This window comes from Opisthocomus hoazin, chromosome 24, assembly GCF_030867145.1.
Source record: "Opisthocomus hoazin isolate bOpiHoa1 chromosome 24, bOpiHoa1.hap1, whole genome shotgun sequence".
Classification (NCBI taxonomy): domain Eukaryota; kingdom Metazoa; phylum Chordata; class Aves; order Opisthocomiformes; family Opisthocomidae; genus Opisthocomus; species Opisthocomus hoazin.
Genome location: NC_134437.1, coordinates 2,179,002 through 2,203,850, shown reverse-complemented (window position 1 = coordinate 2,203,850; position 24,849 = coordinate 2,179,002). Strand labels below are relative to the sequence as shown.

The following is a 24,849-nucleotide window of genomic DNA, read 5'->3' as shown; positions in this document are numbered from 1 at the left end:
CCTTGCACTGATTCCAGTCAGCATTGTAGGCTGCAGTAGGGTCAAGATTGAGACGGTATCAGATGTACATGCACCTCGCAGGAAAAATCCGCAGCCAAGGGAAGAATGAACAAAAAAGCCTGGGTGAAAGTAGAGGATTCAAAAAACTTGTGTCCGTCCTGTGGTAAGGCCTACAGTTGCAGAATCAACTCTCTCCCCACAAAAGGAGCAGATATACTGTGCTATGTCTTCCAGACAGATGCTGATTCAGCAGGGCACAGCCTCTATGGGCATACGAAATGGGTTCAGAAGAGAGAGCAGTTGAATGTCTCTCATCAGCCTTAATCAAAAGCTCAGAGGCTATGGGTAGGGGCTCAAAGTGCAATAATTCGAAAAGCCCCATGAGACAGACCAGCTCCTTCTCTACCAAACATCAGTTAAGTCCAGGAAAAATGAGCAAAACTGGAAGGAAGCCGTGGAGAATCCAGGACACTCTGGAGAAATGTGTGTGATGTACAGCCATACTAGAATAATTCACTTTGCTTTCATTAGGCAGGCTAGCATCTCTGCAGCAGACAGCCGCTACCTCTGAAAACACCCCTAGCAAATTACATCCCCATGGTTAACCCAAGGTGTCTTAAAGGCTCATTTGGACCTGACTCAGTGCCTGTGATTGACCTCAAAGGACTTTAGATCAGGTCCAAACAATCAAAGCTTGGCTATTCAGCAGAAGATAGCAAGATAAACCAGCTTTAAAAACACGTGAATGTGTCTTCAAAGCAGAAATGCAAGTTCAGGGGTATATGTTCTGCAGGAGTCCTTTGCAAAACTCTTATGCAGATGCTTCTACTGCCTCATTAATAAGACTCCTTGGACATCTCATTCTCCCTTCCCAAAGTCCTGCCCAAATGTAATAGCAGGTCTCTCAGAAAACACAGTTCATGAAAAGCCTTGCCAAGAAAACTTGTTTGTGTCAGCAAGCTGGGAACTTTACAGCAGTCCTGGGAGCTGCTCTAATATTATCACTCTTTCTCACTGTTGAACTGCTTTTACCAGCCCCCTCCTCTGGAGGGTCCTATTACTAGGAAGTAATAAGGTCTCACACAGAAAATAGGAGGACACTGAACTCTGTGTTAGTTTTTCACAGAGATTTTTCTAGTCATCCTCTCTATCCTGTGATGACAGCTACATGACCAGAGCTTTAAATGACTAAACAACCATCCCCTTACAGCCCAGAGTTTCTGTCTTTGCAGGAATGTATTAACAACATTCCCAGTCTGACAACCCTGATTCCAAACCCCATTAGCCTGGAGGAGAGCAATTTCAGTCTCCATGTCTCACAGAAATTCCTGTTCAGACAGGAGAGGTCTGTTCTAGCAGAGGTCTCTTCCATGGATTCTCCGATGCCTAATAATGGTGTGACCTTGCTGACTTTCACTCAATCAGACTGCTTCCTCTCTCTCTCTGCCAGCTTTCCTAAAATTTGTAAGAGCTCATGCTCTTTGAGACTGACCTACACCTGTCTTGAATTTGGCTGAAACAAGACAGCAGATTCAAAAACCTGTTGGGAGGAGATGACATACACCCCATTTCTTTAGAAAGCAAAACAAAAAACATTACTTCAGCAAGCAGTGCACAGGGAGGATTCTTTTTAAAAATAATCATTCTCACCACCCTGCTCAGCTAGCTTCACCTTCTAACACAACGTAGGTCATAAATATTTCAAGTACAAGTTTGACAAAGGTTTCGCTGTAGCCAGCAAGCTGCCCATACTGGAAACTGGATTTCAAGCTGGCATTTGCCAATGTATCTTTTCTCCATGTATATAACTACTTCTGCAAGCAGATAATTGAACAGCCTTTCTTCCTCGCTCTCAAATGTGTAAAGCGTACCTGGAAGCATCTAGGAATGGCTTGTAGGCAATGGTTAGCCACTCTTCTTTGTTGGAAGAATACCTTGGCTCCCTTGGGGTTTCAGCTGCTGTATCCAAGTCCACCAGATAGTGGCATTTGGAAATGTCAATCTGCAAAAGGAAAGACAATCTTGTGGTTTATTTCCTGTAGCCTTCTAGTTGCATGTGTTCATTTAGACAGGCTGTTACTTCTCAATGACAAAGGGGTTAAATTTCTAGCAACAGGTGAAATGCTTCATGCAAGACACATGGTAAAATATTTTCAATGTTCTCAAGTAAAATCTTTATGTGGGAATACACGCTACCACTACTGCTCTGGTCATAGCAGGAGAGTCCTGGGGTCCCTCTCTGGGGAAGTACCTCTGCCAGTAATCTTATTGAGGAACTGTCAAGTCACAGAGGTGAATCTGAGGTGGTGGAAAAAATTGTTGATTTGAACGATCTATGAATAACTACTCCTATCACTACTGTAACAGCAGTTCATTAATTCTGCTCCAAAGTATACGCACAACAGTGAGAAGTGCACCTTATGTCAAGGCACATCCAGAGAAATATATCTGTAGACTAGAGGAATACTAAACATGGATGCTGCGAAATGTACCAACTTAGCACTTGTTTGTCATGATCAGCACATTTGGCTCAGAGCACATACAGACCAATGCAAGTTACCCATGAGGATCACACACGCTCTACAACCTGTTAACTCTGCAAGCCTCATGGTACCCGTCTTGTCCCCTCATGGCAGGGCTTAAGCAGAATCATGGAAAACAGTAAGTAGTTTCAGCAGAGTAAGCTTATTGTCTGGCATAAATGATGGTGGGGTTTGTGCATGAATAACCTGTCCTGGAGCACTGCTGACACTCACTGCCTCACTCGCAGCAGATGGACATCACATTGCACGCACCTCTCAGACCATATGGACTTGGTATCAGCACAGTCATGTCTTTATCAGCTGCCTATGACGCAAGTAACTGCTCTGTGCTGACCAAAATGTTTGACGACCCCCTGCCAAATTATGAAACTGCATTCGAGGAAGCAACATTACAATTATGTGTGTGACCTCCCAGTTAAACGAGCTGCAGGCAATGTCCTCAGGAGACTTGTGTTACGCAACCTTCTCCTTCCTGCTGGGGAGAGTGCTTTGGATATGAACAGGCTGTACTACTCATTTATATGAATATCCTGTGTCCTTTCTGGCTAACAGCCCCCATCTCCTGCCCTCTTCTCCCCACTCCTCGCAGGTGTCCCTACAGATGTGCACTTGAGCTGCTGAGGGATAAAAACTCTGCCAAGTCAAATGTGAACTGTCAGCTACAAAAAAGACTTGAGTTCCTACCAGGGCAAACTTCCTTTTAATCATAACCATCAGATGTGAGATAAGTTTCATACAAGGTAGCCCAACAGGAAGCTACATTGTGTAGAAACCTCTGCATTGAGCATAAGAGATCTAGAGGAGAGAACAGGTTACAAATAAGAGCTGATGTCCTCCTGTGGAAGATCTAATTGTCTTTAAGTGATCTAAGTCACATTTTCAAAAGCAAAATAATCCCAAGCCTAAGGCCATGTTTCAGTTGTACCAGGGTAGCTATATCATTACAATACACCAGAAAAACAAGGCCTTCACGGATGCAATATACAGCAGCAAGGCTGAGCTTTTGCTGGCATAATGATTTTCAGCCACTGGAGCAAAGCAAGTTCTAGCAGTTATTACCTCTGTACTTGGATATTTTGCTGACTGTAGGTTTTGTAAGCCAAGGGCCATGCTTTCTCAAATCTGGCACTGGCTGAGTTTTCTGGCAAAAACTTGCAATAGTGACCTGAGAGAAGCTGACCAGAAGTCAACAGGACTGATGCTTGCAACTATCTTACACTCTTGTGCCACTTCCAATCAGATTAATATCTCCAGTATTTCTTTCTGCAAACTAAGAACGCAGAGAATTCTTGGATGCTTTTTCGGGCTCTATATATCCGCAAGTCATCGTTGTGGCACTCCAGTATTCCCAACTGCTGAAGGGGAATAACAATTCCCATTTCTGATTCTGATATGTTATTAAGCATTGTACATTAAAACGTAGTACAGTATTTTGAAATTTCTCAGAAAAGACACCAGTGAAGTACAGCACATCCTAGTAATTATTGGTGTTTTCCTTCAATAATCTAGATATTTTGATCTGGGAGACATCAGGGAACTAGAATACATGTATTTAGATACAAAAAAATTACATCACCAGAGTCTTTCCTCAGGTTAAGCGGAAGAGAAGACAGGGCATAACTCCTGAGCAATAAATATTTGCAAATTGCAACATGAGTCTCATTAGTTGTGCAAATGTTTCACCCAGGTGGAATACAAGGGAGAAAGGAAAGAGACTTAACATGGGAATTTAGGAAAAATACGAAGTTTTCAAGTGTGATATCTCGGTTTACAGCTGCCACCAATCCCTGCATCCAGCAGGACAGAGTTATCAGAGTGCCAAGCCACTTTGTGTCATCTAATCCCAGTCTTATTAGATCAGCAAACGCCAAGGAAACTGGCAAGTAAATAAACGGTCCAGCCAGCTCTTCCCAAATACCCTGCTGCTGTCAAGTTTGTGTTTGAACTCCCAACTGCATGAACAGGAGGACAGGTGCATGCTCCTAACATGTTTCCTTCCCACTCCCAGGTATAAACAAGGACACCTTCCACCGAGTAATCCACTGCACTTTTAAGAAAGAAATTCATGAGGATGCTAAGTGACCTGTAAGGAAATTTTTGTGCTAGGCTAAGAACTTCCATCATGCATCTTGGTGTAAATTGGTTACAAGTTTTTTTTCTGAAGACAGCAACAAAAACTAATCATTGTGCTGAATCATCATCTGGAAATAGGCTCAATGGCCCCAGCATCACACAGCATCATAACCAGATCCTGTCAACAGTGCACACACAAAAATTATCTCTCAGCTGGTGACACAAACTCTTGGTCCTTGTTCATCCCTCTGGGGCTCTGAACAGAATGTAGATTGCAATCTCACCTGTTTCATGCACAAGCTTTTCAATGCACAGGCTACAGGGCAGTTCTTGCAAGGTCAGATCATCACTGACCTTTGTAAAATGACAGATGCCTCCAGATTTATTTCCTTTTTTTGCCAACAGTCAGGTTGACAGGGGCTGGCAGGGAAAGACTCAGGACCCTATCAGGTGGAGGACTCACATTAATAAGTTATGTGCCTGGTGGCAGCAACATGATCAAGGTTGGGGAGCAACAAACAATTTGGTTTCACTGACTTCCACATGGGGGGTCTCTGACCTTCATGAGAGATCTATACGCATTCCTTAGGAGGCCAGCTCTCCAAAGTGTCAGTTTTCCCTTTAATTAGCAATGGCAGAACACAACATAAACAGTTGTGTCTTGTTGGTTGCACAACAGTGTGTACACCTCATCAAGTCAGAAAAAAAAAAGGTAATGTGTGACAACCAGGTGTTTCAACAAGGAAATACATTATTCCTTAGAGTCACTGCATAAGTTTGCCACACTGAAAAGGTGAAGAACAAAGCAGGGTAGTTTATTAGTCAAATGAAAAGCTAATGCTCCTTAAGCCAGGTGTGCAAAGGCCTCTACCCATCAGCTATCTTAAATGCAGGCAACTAAGACTCTCCAGGATGACTATGTCTTACTCTGTTTTACTCCCTCAAACTCTTCCTTGAGCTATCCCAGATTTCAGTTTGCTCTGCCACAAAATTTTATTGCAAACTTCCTTGGACATGCTTGAATTTACTTTTCTGAAGCACCTTTGGGGTTTATTGTAACAATTTAGGCTGAAAACAATTTAATTAGGTGGATACCAGATGGCTCCGTGGCATCACAACTGAGTGGCAAATGAAATTACACCATAGGAAACTCATCTGAGGAGAATCTTGAATCTACTTCTTGCACTGTATGAGAAGAACTTTCCAGTCCCTGAGAGAGGTTCTGGCTCATTAGCAAAAAGACTCCCAAACCACTAACCAAGTTTTTCTGTAAGTGATGTAGACTCATTCAGAGCAAGCCAAGTTGCTGCCTCAAGCGCTAAGACTGATCTCGCTTCTCTTACTCTAAAAGCTCCCCTAAAAGGGCTGGCACTTCCAATGCATATGAATTATCTGCCATAATAGACTGCCATGATAGACTTCCCTTCTACCATTTCAAGTACAGCACAATGCATTCTTACAAGTTACACTGAAGCTAGGGACAATATTCGTCTTGGTCAGAGGGCCAACACAGCACCTATGTATTCATCTGGGGATTTACACAAGACTTCGGTGGTGTACAGACCTTGAAATGTTTCTTTGTAGAAAGATGTCAGTCTTAGTGAATGGAGCTGCAAGGAATTTCTAAATTACATCCTAGCCTCTTCTGTTCTCCCTCCCTTTTCCTCCACCCACTCTTTTTTTATTTGATGGAACCGCTATGCCAAGTGGTGGACAACTACATTTGATCACATCCTCAGTAACAGCAGTGGGCATGGTATAGTACAGAGATGGAGCTAAGCGCGCAGCCTGCTGCTGTACTGCTGCAGCCACATGTCTTTCACTGGTGTCTGAATGGATGTCAGCCTGGCCACACAGAGCATAACAGTTGGTTTACCGCATATAAAGTTCAATGGTTTTACTGATGACTCAAACGCATATCTAAAAATTGAAACCAAGGTTCAGGGGGTTCATATAGTTCAAAACAGATCTAAAGGCAATTGGAAAAGAAGTGAAAATAAAGTCTTAAAAAAAACTTCCTCTGATGTCAGGAGTTTTTAACAGTTTCAGCTTTTAGGTCTAATCTACTGTTCCCACTTGGATACATCTTTGTAAGAGATAATACTCCTCATCTCTTTCTTAGTGGTTTCAGAGACAAATGCATCTCCCCTTAGGACAAGTACAAGTTAAGTGCTGGTCAACATGATTAAGGAGGAAAAATTGTGAAACAAGAAGATCAAATCACTCTTTTCCCCAGTGTCTCATAGCAACAGAAACACTGAGATTTACTCTTCAATTTTCAAGCAGAGAAGTAATAGATACTTACCGAGTATCTATTACTCAGAGAATGGGACAGAGAGATCAGTCCCATTTCTGCAGATATTAATTAGTTTTAAGCTGCCTATGGCTCAGATAATCCTTTCAAACCGTTTGTTTTCTCCTCTTCAAATGAGCAGCAGACTCATGCCATTCAGATTTATATACTATGATGGTCCTTTCCAGTGCCTGATAACCCTTTTTTTCTAAAAAAAATCTAGGTATGCTTGCACTCGTAAGCTCACTAAACTTGAGAAAAGATCTTGTGCTCTTGGTATTATTAGCAGGTCAGAATTAAAAGTTATAAAATCCCATTAAAAATTCACATTTAGTAGCTAATTTCCCATGTCCTAGGGCCTTTTGCTTGCATGAGAAATAACAAAATTGTAGGATGACATTAAGAAACAATCATGAAACAAAAGTGTGTTTTGCTCCATTAGTCACAGGCTGTACACCAGCCAGCTGTCTGTGCTAAAAATATGCCACGGTTAAAGATTTCGTAAATTAAATGCACTGCAGCAGACAACTTCTCTCAGGTGGGAACACGCCTCCTTTCCATTTCCAGTAACTACATAATCAGGCTCACAATAAGAGAGCTTTAACCCAGGAGATTGATCCCTGCTTTTACCCACACAGTTTGCTCCTGTGTAGCAGTACTGCTTTCCATCCACTTCTGTGATCAGATCACAAGTCCTTGTACAATGTCTAACAGGTCAAAGTCATGAGCCACATAAACAAGCATATGTCTACTGTCTTCAGCCAGGATAGACCCACTCATGTAAACCAGAGACCTGGTCCATTACATGTGAGTGTTTCCTATATACAGTTGGACATACCAAAGCTATGTCCCGAGATGCTAAGAGAGAATGAAGAAAGCACTACACATTTCTTGGCAGTTCCTCTCATTCAACCCTTAGGACAAAAAAGAAAGGATGACTAAATATCTAGTGCACTGCTAAGATCTAACCTACTGAATAATTTTAAAGAAGTTAGCCGACAATAATTTTAAAATATTCACGGGTGCATTGCTTTTGTTTAGGTAATACAATACAATCAGGAAAAGCAACAAATTAACAATACCAGTACACATTATCTTAACAGATTCCCACTGAAATCACTGATACAATTGTTTCAGTAAAGTTCCAAATTAAGTTCCTCCTTCTCATTTGCATATATGATGAATAGATTTATATTTAAAAAGAAAGGAAAGTACAAAGGAAAATTTCAGTCTCTGCTCAGTGACAAACATTTTCTGGAGGGGATTTCAAACTACTCGCTCAGTTCACTTTCCTGCGATCACAGTAACACATCATACTAAACCCAAAATTGCAATAACTAGGAATGATTACTACTTCTGTTTCTTTTTTTTATTATTATTGTCTTTAAATGAAAAATAGGCAGATGAAATGCAAACAGAAACCACTCACATATACGAGGAAATCTCCAAGTGCTGGAGGGAGCCCATTTTTGTTCTGTAACTTGTACGGTCCCCAGGAAACAAAATGGGAAGACTCAATCATAAGTATTGTATTAATACAAATAACACAGTAAGGTAAGGAAAACATATATAGAAATATTATAGAAATATAATCCTTACATAACGAGATGGCTCTTCCTTGTTTTGGTCGTTCATGTCAGTGGGAATGATCTGTGTGGCCATTGGTCCCTTGGCAAACGGTTTGGGTAACTGGCCCCTGAATTCTGACAGGATGAACTGGAGCTGCCAACTGCAGGGAACAGTGTCAGAAAGCCCAGCAGGAAAATGCAGGAGCTAGTAACATTTTGTGTGGAGAAAACCAAAAACATAACCAAGGACACTTCACTCCTGAGGGTAGACAGCCCTGCTAGAGGAGCAGTCACGCTAAAAATTTTCAGTAGCTGTTGGCCAACATAATCTGCTGACAACAAATTTCGGAATCCTTTGTTTCAGATATGCTGGTGTCAACAGAGATACAAGGTCTTGAAGGTTACTCCCATAAATACTTCTTATGAGAATTGCCCCTCCTTATGAGTCTCACCAAACTGTACCTTTCACATTAAACTACTTACTTATCTGGCAGAAGAAAGCTGCTTGGAAATCTGTGCCACTCCTTTCCCACACAGACATTAACCGGTCTCCCCTCCGGCACAGTGTGAATACTTGGGTCAGTAGCAATCCTGTGAAATTCTGGGTACAGGTCCAGGGGCCCGTGGTAGCCTACGGAAGGCAGAAAGTTGTAAATAAGGCTAAAGAAATAGGTGATATTTACATGACTGCTTTTGAAAGACTACAAATAATTGTTCATACATAACTTTTTAACTGATAACTTCTTGAATAAATGAACTGGTCTATGCTAAAGAGGGGCTGGATTCCAAAGCTCCCCCCCCTTTAGAAGTGCTTGTACCCTACAGCCTTTATTCACATTCTCCTGTCCTGACTGTCAATGGCTACCATCAAGCAAAAAAATATTGATGAGCTGGGAATGTTCACCGCATGGCTCTGATTCAAGCAAGTACCTAAGGACCATATCTAATCCATCTCCATTAAGGACACACGCACCTAATTACAAGTTTCACATGGGAAAATGCTTTTTCAAGTGGGATTATGTGTTTGAAAGTTAGAAGTATCTGCTTCAATACTAGTCTGGGTACAGCTTTTATATTAGTATAGTTGTACTGGCTGAAGGTGAAAGGCAGCAGATTTTTAACTGATATAATACTAGTGATACATTCATATGTACATACGTTCATACATACATGCTGAATGTATGACATACAGACATGTATGTGCATATACACACACGCACACACACATATGCATAATCATTCATTAATGGTGACCATTAGAATTTATTCCTTTCCCTGCAGCAATGACACCCAAACTTTCGAGGTTCCCTGTTTATCCTGTGCGGCTATAGTCAAAGAAGCAAAACTTTGGCAGGCCTTAAGACTTGCCAAGACCAATACCCAGGAAAGCACAGAATAAGTCTAAAATACCAACCTCTGAATAAGGCAACAGAGCGTGACAATGACAGAAGGCCAAAGAGAAAGACAGTCCCCAGAGCCAGCCAGTTGGAGGAGACTGTGTAGTGTTCCAGGCGGTAGCGCTGGAATATGAAGTGGTAACATTTCTGAGGAAAAAATTTTAAAAAAGACAATATAAAATTACTCAAACTCTGATATGTTTGGCAAAATTCTGTTTTTCATAAGGACCTTACAGCAGTACCTGCACCTCCCACCAGATCTTTGGTCTTCACTTTTTCATGAAAAAAATACACAGAAACACATTGTTCAGTCATAGTTCTTAACTAATCATCTACAGTATTTAAAGACGTTTTCAGCTCTTTTTCCTAGGAAGGCCTCTAGTCAAGCTGTAAAGTGCTCTGTACCAAGGCTCCAGCTTGGTTGTTCCCAGGTGAACCAGCAGCAAGTGTCACCTTCAGGCACTTCTGTAGAACTTCCCTACACAGATAGACCTCATTTTCAATTCTAGACTGACTTTCTCTCTAACAGAGGTTCCATGACCCAGATTTACTGAGTGACCTACGTTTTTTTACCCTGTCTGCACAAACTACAGCTTTGAAGTAGATAAAAGAACATACAGCAGATTTTGTATCCACCTTTAAACTCAAGCCACTCTGAAATTGTTGAAAGAAAAGCCTTTTAGATTTTTCTAATTTAAAAGCCTTTCTGGGAATACCCAGAAGGAACTACATCTAGTGCTTGGCTTGATCCCTCCCTCCTGCTCTGAGTGTCTGCAGGACTGATTATTCACTTCCTATTGTAATCTGGTTTCTGTTCCTCTTGTTGTTTGCGTTTTTCTCATAACAGCCAGATCCATGTGGTTTGGAGAAGTAGAGTCTGACAAGTTCATACTACTAGTGGGCAACCAGTTCTAAATTCTCAGCTGGATACTGAATACTGGACAAAATGTAATCAAACAGTGTTAAAATATGCAGGACAGAAATATACACTAGATTTTCCTAAAGTAATATTTGGCAAAGGTCGTAAACCATTGCCCTCTGATGAATGTGCTGACAGCACATAGCCATTCTCAGTCAGAGCCATAAAACTGCTGACATTACAGAGCTTGACCCTGTACAAATGCAAGGACTGAAACTCATCTGGGGTGCTTCAGCTAAGCACTGCAAAGCATCAGCAGTGATGGGAGATCAACAGTCAGAATAGCAACTGACCAGGAGAAGAGTGAAAGTGGTTTGAGGGGTGCAGGCAACGCTGGTGGGGAGCCCAGGGTAGGAACAGCCAGCAGTGGTGCATAGCAGAACAGAGGTGTAATAGCAGAATGAGGCTGAACAGCTGGAACAGGCTCTAACAGGGACTAGTGACTGCATTCCTACACCTCTTTAACAGAGGAAAGATGAATGATTTTAAGCTTTGGGAAGGTTTATACCAATCTATACTAGAGCTTTACTCTATGAAGCGTTTCAAGTGGTATTTACTAAACATCCAATTTTTGGCTCATCTAAATGTCCAACACAATTTCCCCAATGCCTAAACAAGATCACTTTTCCTTTTTCAAATCAGTGAAGGATTCCTACCAGGATACAACAAAATGCATTTCCTACACACACACATTCCTGCCCCTCAAAGCTTGCTTAACAGCAGACAAAGGAGGCACAATGCTATGAGCAAGTTACTAATTCTCATGACATCTCTTGGATGTTGTGTTATATTGGTACTTCAAGATCACAACTGCTCCTCACCAGAAATTCCTACTTGGGATCAGAGAACAACTCAAAGTCATCATGAAACAATTAGTGGCAAGCAAATATTCTCAACCATATATCATTTCACACAATCCTGGACAAGCTCCTAAAGTGATCACCTTATAAAGCCATGATATTTGATCTTTTTTTGCTGGGCTGTTAAGCAGTCTGCACTGAAGTCCAAGATTATTAGATGACCTCATGCTGTATGACACCCAGGAGGGAAATCCCAAATATTTTTCCTTTTACATAACATCTTACGGAGGGCTAATAGTTTTCCATATACTCTCAATCAACCTGTACAGGAAGATTATGGTTTAACTTGTAAAATCAGCAACACACACACACTTCAGTGTTAGAATGGCTGTTCATTTTGCTTCCAGAGTCTCAACACCTATCCACAAAACATGGCTCAAAAGAGAAAACTGTACCAGCTAACAGATTAAAGACAATGATCAAAAGTTATGCATAGGACAGTCCTGAACTGTGTAGTCACTGTAGATTGTGCCACAGACACAGATACTCTGCAGATTTTCCCAGACTTTGGGAAGCAAGGTTAAAGAAGTCAGCTAGCAGTTATGCTTCCTAAAGGTATGAGCTCATTAAAAAAACATGTTCCACTAAAACTTACCTGAAGGGCAGACAGAGCCACAGCACCGCAGAGACAGATGAGGGGATAGATGGGAAAGAGAAACCTCTCTTCCTTGTGGGGCTGACTGAAGAAAATCACAATCCAAATGTACATAGGAGCTAGTGTCAGCCAGTAGGGACGGCCCAGATTCTGAACTGAAAGAAACAAACACTCAGTAAAGTAGTAATGTAAGAATGAGGGGTTTATCCTATTCCCCATCTCGCACAATCACATTTCACAATTAAAAGCCCGTTCTTCAGACCCATACCATTGCATTCAGACACAAACACACTATGTTCTGAGCAGCTGTGTTGTTAAAATCCAGGTAATATGTCCAAACAGTCAGTACAGCATTTTGATGACAGAATTATTGTGAGTTCCTACAATATTAACAATTTCAACAGACTTTAGAAGACCAAAATCAGAAAATAAGCAACTGCATTACTGAATCCAAGCAGGAGACAAAACCCATCAAGAACTGACATGTCTTAACGGATAGTCAGAAGTACTACATTTCCTGCTGTGTATTATGCTATACATGCAAAGATCAGAAAGGATCTCCTCTGGACCTACCCTTCCACTTACAAATGGTTGTTTAGCCACTGAAGTTTCCACAACCTTCATTGCTTCATTACAAAAATAACAGCATGAGAGGTCTCTCAGGCACCTTCTGCTTAACAGAGGAAATAACTGATTCAAAAATAACTACAATTACCCTGAATTTTAGTCACACTGAGGAGGGTTCTACAGTGTCTGACAATTTTCAGTCCCTTTTCTGCCCCCTTGCTACTCCCAACAGCAGAGTTAAGCAATTAAGCCAACAGCATTTCACAGACAGTAAGAACAAAGCACTCATCAGAATTGCTCCTGCTGTTAAGTATAAGAACACCAAGTGAACAGCAGGAAATCTTGCATTTACAGGATCTCCTACTGAGTTTTTACTGGTTTCTGACCGTATGTCAGTCATATCCAAGGAATAGCTATAAGCAAATACCCATTAACATACATTTTCAGCAACGATTATGACGTTATTATTTCTTGTATTCAGTAAAAAATCAGAGAGCGAAGCACTAACTGGACTGATGAATCTGGAGGCTGCTGCTGACGCTTAATGAATCTTCCTTAGGAAAACAGCAGAGAAGAATTCACACTTCCTCAACACATTTTTCCTCTCTAGAGTCACTTGCCAAATGTCATGTGTTTAAACTGACGTCATTTTATTTCAGAGAAAGCCCAGTGTGAATTAGGGAATATTCTGGTTCCTCCTTTCTCCACTCTCAGTATATCCACACCTATGGGGACACTTCCCAAAGCATGGGGTAGCAAGATTGTCCTGCCAGGGCTCAGTCCTGCGAGTTGAAGAGTGCCTTCCACAGTGCACAGAAGAGTCCAGGTTCAATCCCAACATGGGCGGCAGCAGCAGAGACCAGAGGATGCCTACTTGTAGGCTCAGCCCCAACAATCAAAGAGGAAATAGTAACTCTGTTCTGTCAAGCTCCTGCGGAAAACATTCTGGCAGTGGTATCAAAAAGTAACAATGAAAGAGCCAGCAAAAGGTTCCCCAAATAACTCTAAAGGCTACCAATTCCAGCTGCAGATAAGAAGGCAAGAACTATGGGTACAGTTTCTTTCCCTCTTAAGATTTCTGACGGATCTATTTCTAATGTATTTGCATGTCTGGCTGATGATTTATGTACCATACAACTTGTTAGGCTTAGTCTGGGTATGGCTAGTTCAGCCTTGATAACACATTGTTCTTCTTGAGCTGGAGGCAGGGAACACAGGAATCATCCTTCAAGAGAAAAACATGTTTCCGCCCTTTTGCAGACAGCACATGAGAAAATGCATCTCACTGTGTGTTCTTTCTGCACAGCAACTCCATTGTGAGTAATGAGCTCTAGGAACTTTGCTATTATTCCAAAGACTTTCCCTGAACCTAGTTTCACTTCCAATAAAGGAAAGCTGTTCTTTGGCAGGCAAGCTCTCCCTTTAGAAAGAAGTTTGAGATCGACTGTCTTGTGCTTGGCTCTCACAGCTGTCTTGCACTCACCATGAAATTTTTGAAGCAGACACTCCATGAGACAGGTCAGTGGCAGCACAAGCAGTGCCAGAATAAATGCCACGTTGAAATTCAGAAAGCCGTTGATGAAATAGAAGGACCAGGGTTCCGTACCTAAAGGGTAAGAGAGTGAAACAAGAGTTTTCAAATACAAGTATGTATGTGATCTAGATATAACAGCAGCTTTGCTCCTTCTCTGCCTGACGAAGACTGAGATAATCAGCCACAGACATCAACTCTCCCCACTGCAAGCATACTGGAACCAAAGAATGGAAATGGTGTGGACAGAAGATCTTGCAGATGGACAGAGGATGAAGCCTCATGCAATGAGCCTGAGCTGTCTCCAATCAGTCTCGTGGTTCTGCCCCTTATGGCCGTAAAACTGCCATAACAGTGGCATGAGTTAGTCAATAGCCATACAAAGGCACCAGAGTATCTCATATCATGTCTGCCCAAGAAACTTGTTTTCCTTTTCAGAAATTCTTTTTCTCCTTTCTTTTTCACGGGGTCATAGTCAATATCACATCTGCTTCTCACAAACCACAGGTCACTCTAACATTCAGATTCACCCAGCAGAGTTCTGTGACACAGAACTCACCCTTGCGTTAAGAAAGACTACATAGCAAGGAAGTAGAGGCAGAAACTTCTAGAACTGGGAAATTTTACTCCAAATTCATTCTTCCTAACTGCAGAGAAGTAACAGAGGAATAACGCAAAAACACACAATGTTAATAAGAGATCATTATAATTCTGGAGTGATATGTATACTCCATATTGGCAGAAAATGTACTAAAAATGAACACGAAAAATACTTCACATTCACACTCCAGCCCAACAAAGACTCTGCCACTAAAGTTCATCCAGATGCTAGTTTTGGTACCTCCTTAAGAGTCAACATGATTTAAAGTGTCCCTACCTCAATTTGTTCTTACAGTACAATGTCAAACAGGAGCAAGTCAACTCTGCCTCCTAACATGACATACTTGGGTATCAGCTGCAAGCTTCGAAGGATGTAAATTGAAAGAAATGCCAGGCCAACTGTCATTTACTTGGACTGTTAATTGAGGATGCTTAAAATCCTGAACAATAAGGAATGCCGGCTCCTCTCCACACATTTGCCACTCTCTTAGTGTGATTAGCTCAATCAGTCAGTAACTGACACGCGGGGGCTTTAATCACTGCACTGTTGTGACGTGTCACATGCTGCAGCAATTTCCTGCAATCAGAGACACTTAAATAGGGTCCATGTTGAAATTAATCAGACAACTGAAAAGCAGCCAAGGAAAACTCAAAACCTCTGCAGCTCCTACAGCTAAATATGATTAGAAGCTGCACTAGTAATGTCAGAAACATGTTGAGTTACTATGGCAAAGTCCAAGCAACTGAGGTTCATTTAGGAAACCTTTAACTATTGTAACTGAAAGCAAGTACCAATTACAAATTTGGGTTTTGGGGAGTAGGCGGCCTTAAGAGAGTGAATTATTAGAACTTCACCTTCTCTTTTCCCTCCACCTGTCTCATAATTCTTGCAAGGCCCACATGAGCACAATCCTCAGCCTGTGAAAGGCTGAATATGGGATACTGTAGATTGAAAGATCATGTGAAGTGATGGACATGACAGAGTTATCTGTATGACAACATTACAACAGTACCACTGTCCCTTCCTTCTTCTCTAGACTCTGTTGGTGGCTCTCCATATTTAAGGACTGCAATTCTAAATAATCAGTATGACAGATCTTCAACACATTCAGAAAGCAAATCATTTTATGACTGAAGCATACTACCATTACTAGAAATCAGGGATGCTGACTGGGATATGTCCCTGAGGGAAAACCTGAGCAGTCCAGGATACCATACTGTAAATCTTCCAGTGGATATCTAGAAGTGTGTGTAAAGCGGGCTTTGGTTTCTTCCCAGCCATGCCACCTCCAGATTCTCTTCTGAGGCAATAGTACAGGTTTGTAAAGACTTACAGCAGTGTTGACACCGGTTAGGCCACTCATTATAATAACTACTTCTGTGGAGCACCAAGGCCTCTCCTTAAATAAAAAAGGACTGAAACTGGGTTCCGCAGCCTGCTTCCCCACTCCCACTGCTATAAACAACAGCCACTTTATCACAGAAGATGCCAGGATGAGACAGAAAGCTTCTTAAACTGATATAAGCTGTTACCCCCCAGTGTTTTCTGGGTACAACTAAGCTGCACAGCACAGCCAAGTCCAAAATCTTTAAAAGATCATACCAGGAACCATATTGTCACCCTTCTACCTGCCCTGACTGCTATGGAAAGTAAATTAAATTAACTATGGCACTGTCTAGTCTGGTCTCTGATTTGGAAGCCTGGGACTCAGGAATGAAGGACACTTCATGAAGCACACCTCCTCCACAATCCAGATACAGGCTTAGAGGCCCAGAGGTGTCCTGAGGGATTCTGCTAATAAGGAGGTCAGCTGGTCTGAAGCACAGTTTTAACAAAAAGGCTACTTTCTCAGATTTTTTTGCAGTGTGACCAAATTGCCCTTAAGAACTAAGCACACTGGAACCTCTCCTCCTACTGCTATGAGGGATTTTCTTCTCTGAGTGAGGAGATAAAAAAAAACCCAAACAAACCTAGAAAAGAAGAGTCCATTACACAGGCAAGTTAAATAATTCACAGACACCAGGCAAAAAGTAGTAGGCTTGGTCACTGTGATGACTCACCCATTCAGAGGCATTCGTTTCAATGCCTCCCAGGGCAAAATGCCTTTATTCTTGTCATCCACAACGACTCAAGGTGATGTGAGAAAGAACTGCAACATAAAAAAAGAACAACCCCATTGCATACAAGAAGTCCTGGCCCAGAACAAGGCCTTTCAAGCAGGCAGGGAGGGACACTAAAGAGCTCTCCCTGCACAGCAGTGATGGGAATATGCTTCCACAGCATCGCCTTCAGACCGTGACAGAAGATTTAACTTCTTGCAAGTATCCCACATGCTAGAGCTAAGCAGATGTGGGCTGTAGGAGAGAGACTGATGAAAGCAGTGGGAAGAAGTGGCCCAGAGAGTTCATGGCACTATGGTTCCATGTGGATAACCAACTGAAAGCACTGTCAGACACTAAGCCAGAAACCGGTTTGAACTTTGAGCTCCGTGACAGGCTCCGGAAGCAATTTTAGAAATCAAACTCACACGCAAGTTAACAGAATTTAACAAGCAACCATGCTGCAGTCTGATCACAGTAATGGTGAGGGCGGCTCAGGACAAAGCAAAGGAATTGTAAAACAGGCTTAAGATAAGGTGCCCCACCCTATGTTTGTCACAGGCTAAAAGCCTGCAGGCAGACAGGAACTCTGTAGCTCAGCTTTTAAGCAGTAATGAAGTCACAATAATTTGATCATGACTCACAGCCCTCATTCTAAGCAAGTCTGATTCAGTGCTAGTATAACAGTTTTCTTTCTGCATTTAATTTATTTTCACTCTGTTTAAGACCCAGGACTCAACAGAGCAAGGTGTCACATAAACAGCTCGAGCACATTCTACTGAAGCTGAACAAAGCTTCTCAAAGTGCCATCACACGGCAAGTCACAGCCAAGGCCCTGATCACAGGAAGCAGGATAAAACTTTTCTCACAAATTGTGCATTCTTAGAAAATATGCACATAAAAACATCCCAAAGCCTCAGAATCAACCTTAGGGATATACGCTTAGAAGCTGCTTTCCCTTGGCTGTAGAAACCTTATCATCCCAGTGAAATATTCATTACACAGACTGTATTTATCCAGAAGCAGTATATTGCTAAAGACAAAAAAAAAAAAAAAAAAAATCAAACTCTGCCTCCAGAACTCCAGTCTGCAAGCAAAAGGTAAAATACTGTGGTGCTTACATTGAAGAGGATATGGGCTGATGACTCTGCAACCTCTAGCAGTTCTTGTTCCCATCACGTGAAAGCTGGGAAATACCAGCTCCAAAGCCAAAAGGGATTGGCCAGCCTTTCATCTCCTCTGGTAGTGTTATTTTTTGAAGCTCTCTAAACACACAGCATTGTCGTAGCCACACTGCATTAAAGAGCAATTTCAAGCAGGCTCTTTTATCAGCCTGAGGATGTTCTATGAATGTCACTATGAATAAAACACTTCAGAATAGACTGGTCCCTGGAGGCATCTGGAAACAACTCCTGCACCAGCGTGGAAAAGGTCAGGCACAAGCCCACGCCAAAACCTATCAGAGTTTTCTTACAGAAAATTCACAGCAATAGACTTCAGAGCCTTCCCGCTGGCAAAGCACCTGTCGCCCTGCTGTGCCACAGCACAAGTAACAAATGACCACTCACCACCACCCAAAACAGCCTTTTAAATGAACCAATAAATATGGCCTGCAGGGCGCTGCCAGAGAAAGCCTTGCTGCTAACCACTGCTGAATCCCTCCTAGAATACCTGACAGGGCTTAAACAGATGACAGATACGATGCAGGGACCCTGCACCTAAGCACCCTGAAGTCTCTGCCAGCTCCTCTGAAACCCTGCTAGAAATACAATACTTTTCTACTCTTCAGCTCTACAAGTACATGACATGAACAACTTAGTGTGGTGGCAGCTCCTTAACAAACAATGCAGTATTGCCATCAAGGTTCAGACCTGAGATTTGAGTCACACAGTATACTAAATGGCCAGTGCCAGGGAACCCCTCATAGACAGATGATTACTCTGCAGATTAGATGCTTTTATGGTAACCTCAGATTCTGCTTGCCAGCAAAGCTGAGGCCATATACTGCCAATAAGCAAGGAGATTCCCAAAGCACAGCATGGACTCAGGAAGCCTGCATACACCGGATATGAACTGAAAGAGCTACGGATTCTGCACTGTTACCCACTTTCTGAAGGTTCTGCACCACCAAGAACTCGATTAAAGCTGACAAACACACACAAGTATCACCTATGCCCACTGCACTTGCATAGCATCCAGACACGTTTGCTACTAACAGTTCTCAGCTGTGACGCTGAGACACCTCACAACGGTTTACAGAACTTGAAAGTGAACAACAGCAGCTAAACTCGCAGCATGGAGAAAGTCGACAGTGGCCTGCGGATTTCCAGCTCGAGAGCGACATCGGGTGGCATAAAGCTGGAACTGCAGCCCCATGGAGCTTGCAGGCTGCTTTTGCTTTAGAGTATGTCCGCCGACTCGCTTTCCGTCTTGTTATCTTAAACTCACCATAGAGATCAGGTCCGTGAGAGGTGAAGACATTGTATAAAACAATGTTGAGAGGTGCAACTACCAGCTTCCCATAGTAATAGCTGTCCACAACTACCAAGGGCACCTGGAAGAAAGCATCTATTATTTAAAGTGCCAGAAGCTTTTGGCTGGACTGCCCAAAACCTCCATGTGATTTTCTTCATGGAACCCACCCCTTCTATTGCAAGCCCAATCCATTCTCTCTCTGCACTTACCAAAAACAGGATCAATGACACCACACACCAGTTTAGGAAACTTTTCCACCTCTGCTTCAGTATCAACAAGTCAAAGGCAATAGGAAGCCTGAAAGAGAGACTGGGTATCAACTGGAGACATTGTCTTTCCCCCCTGCATGTCTTCCTTCCCCTTCCAAGCAAGCAGGTTAGTAGCTGGAAATCACTTCACCAGGCTCTGCTTCTACTCCATATTCCAGTCACCCAACTCAGGCCTTAATCTCAGTATATTAGGGTCAGGAAATCTTCCCAACTTAAGTTCTCTAGCAATGATCCTGGACTCGGCTGGCAGCTCAGTCCCTGCTAGTTTCTTCCTCCAGCTCTCCAGCCCCTACATTCTCCCCAACCAGGCAAGCAACATTTGACAAAGTGCGAAACTCCTGAGCCCTCCTCTCCTTACCCAAGAGCTGCACTGAAGGGCCAGCCCAGCAGGGCTCCAGCAGCCACCCCCAGCACTGCTACAGAGGTCTTGTCCATATACCAGCCAGTCATGGCAATCACCGTGGTGTACATGCAGAAACTGCTTGGGAGGAAAGCTGCAACACAAGGAAAGAAAGTGGTCAGCACAATTTTCCCACAGGAGAACTGCACGAGGCCAAGATAAGGCTAATCATCTCTCATTCATTCCATTGGAGCTGGGATGCTATACTGGACATTCTCATTTCAGTGAAAGCAAAAAAAAGATGATTCTTTTTCTTGTTCTGCCAAGACCAGAAATACTGCCTTTAAGTATGAAGGCCTCTTTCCTTGGTGGCACTCAGCACCGGTAACCAGTTGACAGCATCCATGGTTACCACTCGTAACACTTGCTGCACACACTATATTCTGCTAGGTTGAAAAAAAATGAAACTAACACACTCAAGTGGTAGCATAAAATGTGAACTGACTGGATACAGCCTCTGAAACAACTGGGCAGAGACTGGTGGGAAGTAAGTGAAGAATGAGGAGACATATGACACTGCAGAAACAATGAATGGAAGTCCTTCCTCCACTCACTATAAACATAAAAAGGGTAAAATAGCACCATCTCAGCATTCATAAATTGTGGTATTTCCCTTTAAGTTTCTTTATGCACACAATACAGAAAACCTTTGCGCAAAGTCTCTCTTTGCATTTCACTCAAAACCTACAGCAGGTGTTTTATAAGTCTTACAGTGGCTGGCTAGGCAAATGGGCACAACCAGCCAGAGGGGACAGGACACAAAGGCAAATGACAATTCCAAAATACAACCCTCTTTCCTTGGATTAAAATATGTGCAAGAAAGGTAGGCCAAGACCCTGTTTAAAAGGCATGGCCCATTGCAGAGAGACTGGAGGCAGCAATAGACACAAATGTGCCCTGGAAATGGAAAGACACAAGAGAGTAATTGTTAGTGTCATTGCTAAGCAAACTTACCTGCAGATGAACAAAACATACCAGTGCTGAGTACTAAGAAGGCCAACATCAGCCGGCTCACATGTAGCCCAAACTTCTTGCACACAGCCCTAAGGAAGAAAGAGAGAATTAGAGACCACAAAAATATCCTCAATACATAAAAGAACAGTACCCAATGCATGCAGAAACACAAACAATCCACGGAGCATCCTGAGAGCTTTAGCATGGGTGATTGTTATTACTCAGCTGCTGAAGGCAACCTGAAGAGCTTTATGACTGCCTCTGGCCTGGGATTTCCGATCCTCGTAAGTTACACTAGCGCAAAATTCTGGCAGAGACTTGGCCTCTACCACTGTCAGTTGCGCTCACGCAGGTCTCAGCATTTTAGGGAATCTGCACTGCTGTAGCAACATCCATCTAATATTTTCACCCCTCACACAATCCCATCATGCAAAAAGCCACAGCTTGCATTCTTAAAACCAGACTATTGCCAACAGAAAAGTCATGCAAGGTAATAGTTTGAAAGCCACAAATTACGAGGCAGCAGGTAAAAATAAAAATCCAGCTTAGACAAGATAATTGTATGTTCAGGCTACTGCTTTTAGTGGATGTAATCACCATTGGCAGATACATTACAGACAGCAACAATCAATGTATTCCACTAAAATTCACTATCATAAGCAAACACAGCACCAGTCTCTCCTCCAGCAGAGCTCGGTTTACAACACTCCCACCCTGCTTGCTGGTAGCAGTGAGCAAACAAGCATAGTCAACAAAATGCTGGAGTGGAGATGTGGGTGGCAGATCTGAGAATACAATTTTGTTCTAACAGTGGAATTCTGACCAATATTTCATTAAGATATCATAAGAACACATATTTTCAAGGTTCGCTGTGAAGTAGCTCTGTTTACCAGACACTTCTACACATCAGCTCCAGAGTATACTTCCTGTGGCAATAACTGAGTATGTTACTCACATTGCTCCAATACATCCACTGTAGACAGCTTCTAATACTCACTTGTAGAAGTAGAGTTCACAAATGCAGCTCAGAAAGGCCAGGAAGCATCGGAGGAAATAGAAGATAAGAACCTAGGAGACATACTCAAGAGTCTGAACAAGGTCTGCAATGAAGCTTACGCACCTATTACTAACAAATGCATCCCAAGAACAGTTCTAAACAACATGGAGCAAGTCTGGCAGTGGTGAATGAGGCTATTCTTGTAGACCCAGATCCCACACCAAGGGATGCTGAAGATCCTGGCAGCTCAAGGCCTAGTACTCTAACACTGAAGTGCTTTACAACACAGAAAGTGAACACAGTCCACTTTCCAGAAGCAGCACTCTTTTGTTTTCTGTTGTGCATACCCATTATGGCAATAATACAATATGGCAAACATACCAAGTATGGCAATGGATATCCAAGCAGAATGCACATTCAGTGCTTTTTCTTTTACATTTCTGTGAGTTCAATTTGCAATAGCCCTTGCAAAATACTAGTTTATTTTTTATAGTTTATTGGGAAAAAAAACCAAAAGACTCCTAGATAGCTGGCATAGAAAACAATACAGGCTTCTAAAGCATCAGGGTGAAACTCACAGGGGTGTACAAGAGCCCGTGGCTGCCAGGTAACTGTCCCCAGGCCTGCACACACACAAAAGGCCAAGGAACTACCAGTCCCTCTGGGACAGCTTCTCAATCAAACCAGAGCCTGACAGCATTTCCCTGCAACTTTCCAATCACTTTTCCTTGGATCCCATTGAGTCAGCTCACAACCCTTGGAAAATCCTTAGGGGAAAGTTAGTGTTTGTAATCAACTCTGTGTTTTGTAAACACTAATTCTCTTACCTCTGACAACAAACAAAGCAGCTGTTTAACACAGACTAAAGGCATGTTTATTCATCACAAAAGACTCACACATCTGATTTACCTTGTTAGTTTGTAGAACTCTAGCATGGAACAAGGCTGGTAAGGCATGAAGCCACAGGTAAGCATAGGAGCGGATGGCATAGGCTGGAGAGTATTCCCATGTCTGAAACCCCTTTCCATAAATGAGGTAGTGTGTCTACAATGGAGATTAAACAAATAAACAAATACGCATCACACAGAGTAGACAGTTTTGCATTTCCCATCTCTGAATTCTTGAGTAAGTAAATTTCTGTTTGAAACACGGAGATTAGTACAAGGTTCTGAGGTAAGTCTGTATTTGGACAAGCCAACTACAAATTCCCAGGTATCTCCAAGGAAAGCAAGCCACTTACCGGTTCCCAATAGTTAAACGTCTCATCACAATCAGAGATGTTGCTTAAGAGAGCTGCACAGAACCTGGCTGAGATGAGACACTTGAAAGCTGTTGATCCTTCAGGGGCCCAGACTTGTCCTGCTTTGCTCCCAGATGATCTAGTCCAAGGAAAAAACACAAATACAAGAAGACTCAGTAACAAGATCAAGACATGCAATGTGACATTAGACAAAGAACTGACAAGCACATTTACATCTCGGTCATTTAAGCACTGTTTTAAGTACACGAGTTTTTTATTCACTGCTTTCTTTGGGGGATGCCAGTCCCCTCCCAAGGAAGCATCATCACGGTGTCTCACCACACCGGAGCAACGGCCCCGAGTGCTTAATCCACCGCTGCAAGACAGCCCCCAGGACCTCCCCCTCCTTCCCCCAACAAGAGAGCAAGGCCAGGCACCAGCTGCCGCAGGCCCGGGAGGAGCTCCACCGCAGGGAGACCGGGGAGGGGGAGGACGACGACGACACCCATTTCCACAACACACAATAACCCGGCCGGGCACCCACCACGGCCACTCGATGCGAGGCTCACTTGGGGCCGTGGGCGCGTTTGAGACGTGAAAACCCAGCGGCGAGGAAATACCCGGCAGGGTGCTGGCCACCGACACCGCCCCGCCGGCGTCGGGTCTGCTGGGCCCCGAGGGACAGCGGCGATCCCGCCTGAGTGACGGTTGCAGAACCGCCCCCGCGAGACGGCCGCGCGCCGCCCGGGGAAGGGGGCACGCGCCCGGCGCCCACCGCAGGCCAGCCCCGGCTCCCCGCGGCCCCCGCCGCCCGCTCCGACACCTACTCCAGGCGAGCCTCCTCCGCGCCCACGGCCTCCGACCGCGGCCGGGCCGACTCCCCGCCACCTCCAGCCCGCGGCCGCTGCCGGGCCCCCTTGGCGGCCATGCCGAATACGGGAAGCCCAGCGCCCGCTCCCTGCTGCCGGCGGACGAAACGAGAACGGTGCCGAAGCCGCCGGCCGCCATGCCGGGTGTGGGCACGGGCGCGCGCCTCCTCGCCGCGTGCGCAGGCGACCATAAGCGCGCTCCTCCCGACGGCAAGCGCGCGACCCGCGCCCTGCGGGGACAGTGCTGCTGGGCCGGAACGAGGTTCCCGCGCGCGGCGCGACAGCATCACGTCTCGCCAGGTGGCCGCTCTCCCCCTCCCACGAGTGCGCGACCCTTGCACCCCGCGGCGCCGGTAGCTCCCCCCCGGCCCGCGCCCCCTTCCCCGCCCCTGCCCGGGCACAGTTGGGCAGGAAAGTAGCGAAACGGGGAACACGCAGTTGGAGCAAGCATTTTATTGAGTACCCCCAGCTCTGCGCGGCTGGGAAATGGGCAGCGACAGAAGCTGTTTCAGGACAGAGAGGAGAGATGCGTTCTTCCAGAGGCTGAGCTCCACTGGCTTCCTCCCCCGTGCAGGTGCTGAAAGAGAAGCCTTCAGAAC

The 24,849-nt window shown here is 43.8% G+C and overlaps 1 protein-coding gene across 5 annotated transcripts in view; it reads right to left on the bottom strand.

Annotated features, from left to right (window-relative positions):
- ALG9 (ALG9 alpha-1,2-mannosyltransferase) overlaps positions 1 to 24,456 on the bottom strand; it is a 36,586-nt gene extending 12,130 nt beyond the window's left edge. The window contains exons 1-15 of one of the 5 annotated variants that reach the window (XM_075442448.1): positions 24,209 to 24,436; positions 23,382 to 23,520; positions 23,051 to 23,185; positions 22,142 to 22,212; positions 21,145 to 21,233; positions 20,149 to 20,284; positions 19,731 to 19,818; positions 19,495 to 19,600; positions 14,299 to 14,421; positions 12,249 to 12,403; positions 9,892 to 9,997; positions 8,961 to 9,108; positions 8,509 to 8,638; positions 8,339 to 8,389; positions 1,872 to 2,002 (exon numbers count right to left, since the gene is read on the bottom strand). In XM_075442448.1, the coding sequence (XP_075298563.1) occupies positions 1,872 to 2,002; positions 8,339 to 8,389; positions 8,509 to 8,638; positions 8,961 to 9,108; positions 9,892 to 9,997; positions 12,249 to 12,403; positions 14,299 to 14,421; positions 19,495 to 19,600; positions 19,731 to 19,818; positions 20,149 to 20,284; positions 21,145 to 21,233; positions 22,142 to 22,212; positions 23,051 to 23,185; positions 23,382 to 23,520; positions 24,209 to 24,309 (1,709 nt within the window). In that variant the 5' untranslated portion in view covers positions 24,310 to 24,436. Of the gene's footprint in view, positions 1 to 1,871; positions 2,003 to 8,338; positions 8,390 to 8,508; positions 8,639 to 8,960; positions 9,109 to 9,891; positions 10,022 to 12,248; positions 12,404 to 14,298; positions 14,422 to 19,494; positions 19,601 to 19,730; positions 19,819 to 20,148; positions 20,285 to 21,144; positions 21,234 to 22,141; positions 22,213 to 23,050; positions 23,186 to 23,381; positions 23,521 to 24,208 lie in introns of all 5 variants that reach the window. The other 4 variants (XM_075442446.1, XM_075442447.1, XM_075442449.1 and 1 more) reach the window with 4 other exon arrangements.
- Positions 24,457 to 24,849: the final 393 nt, after the last annotated feature.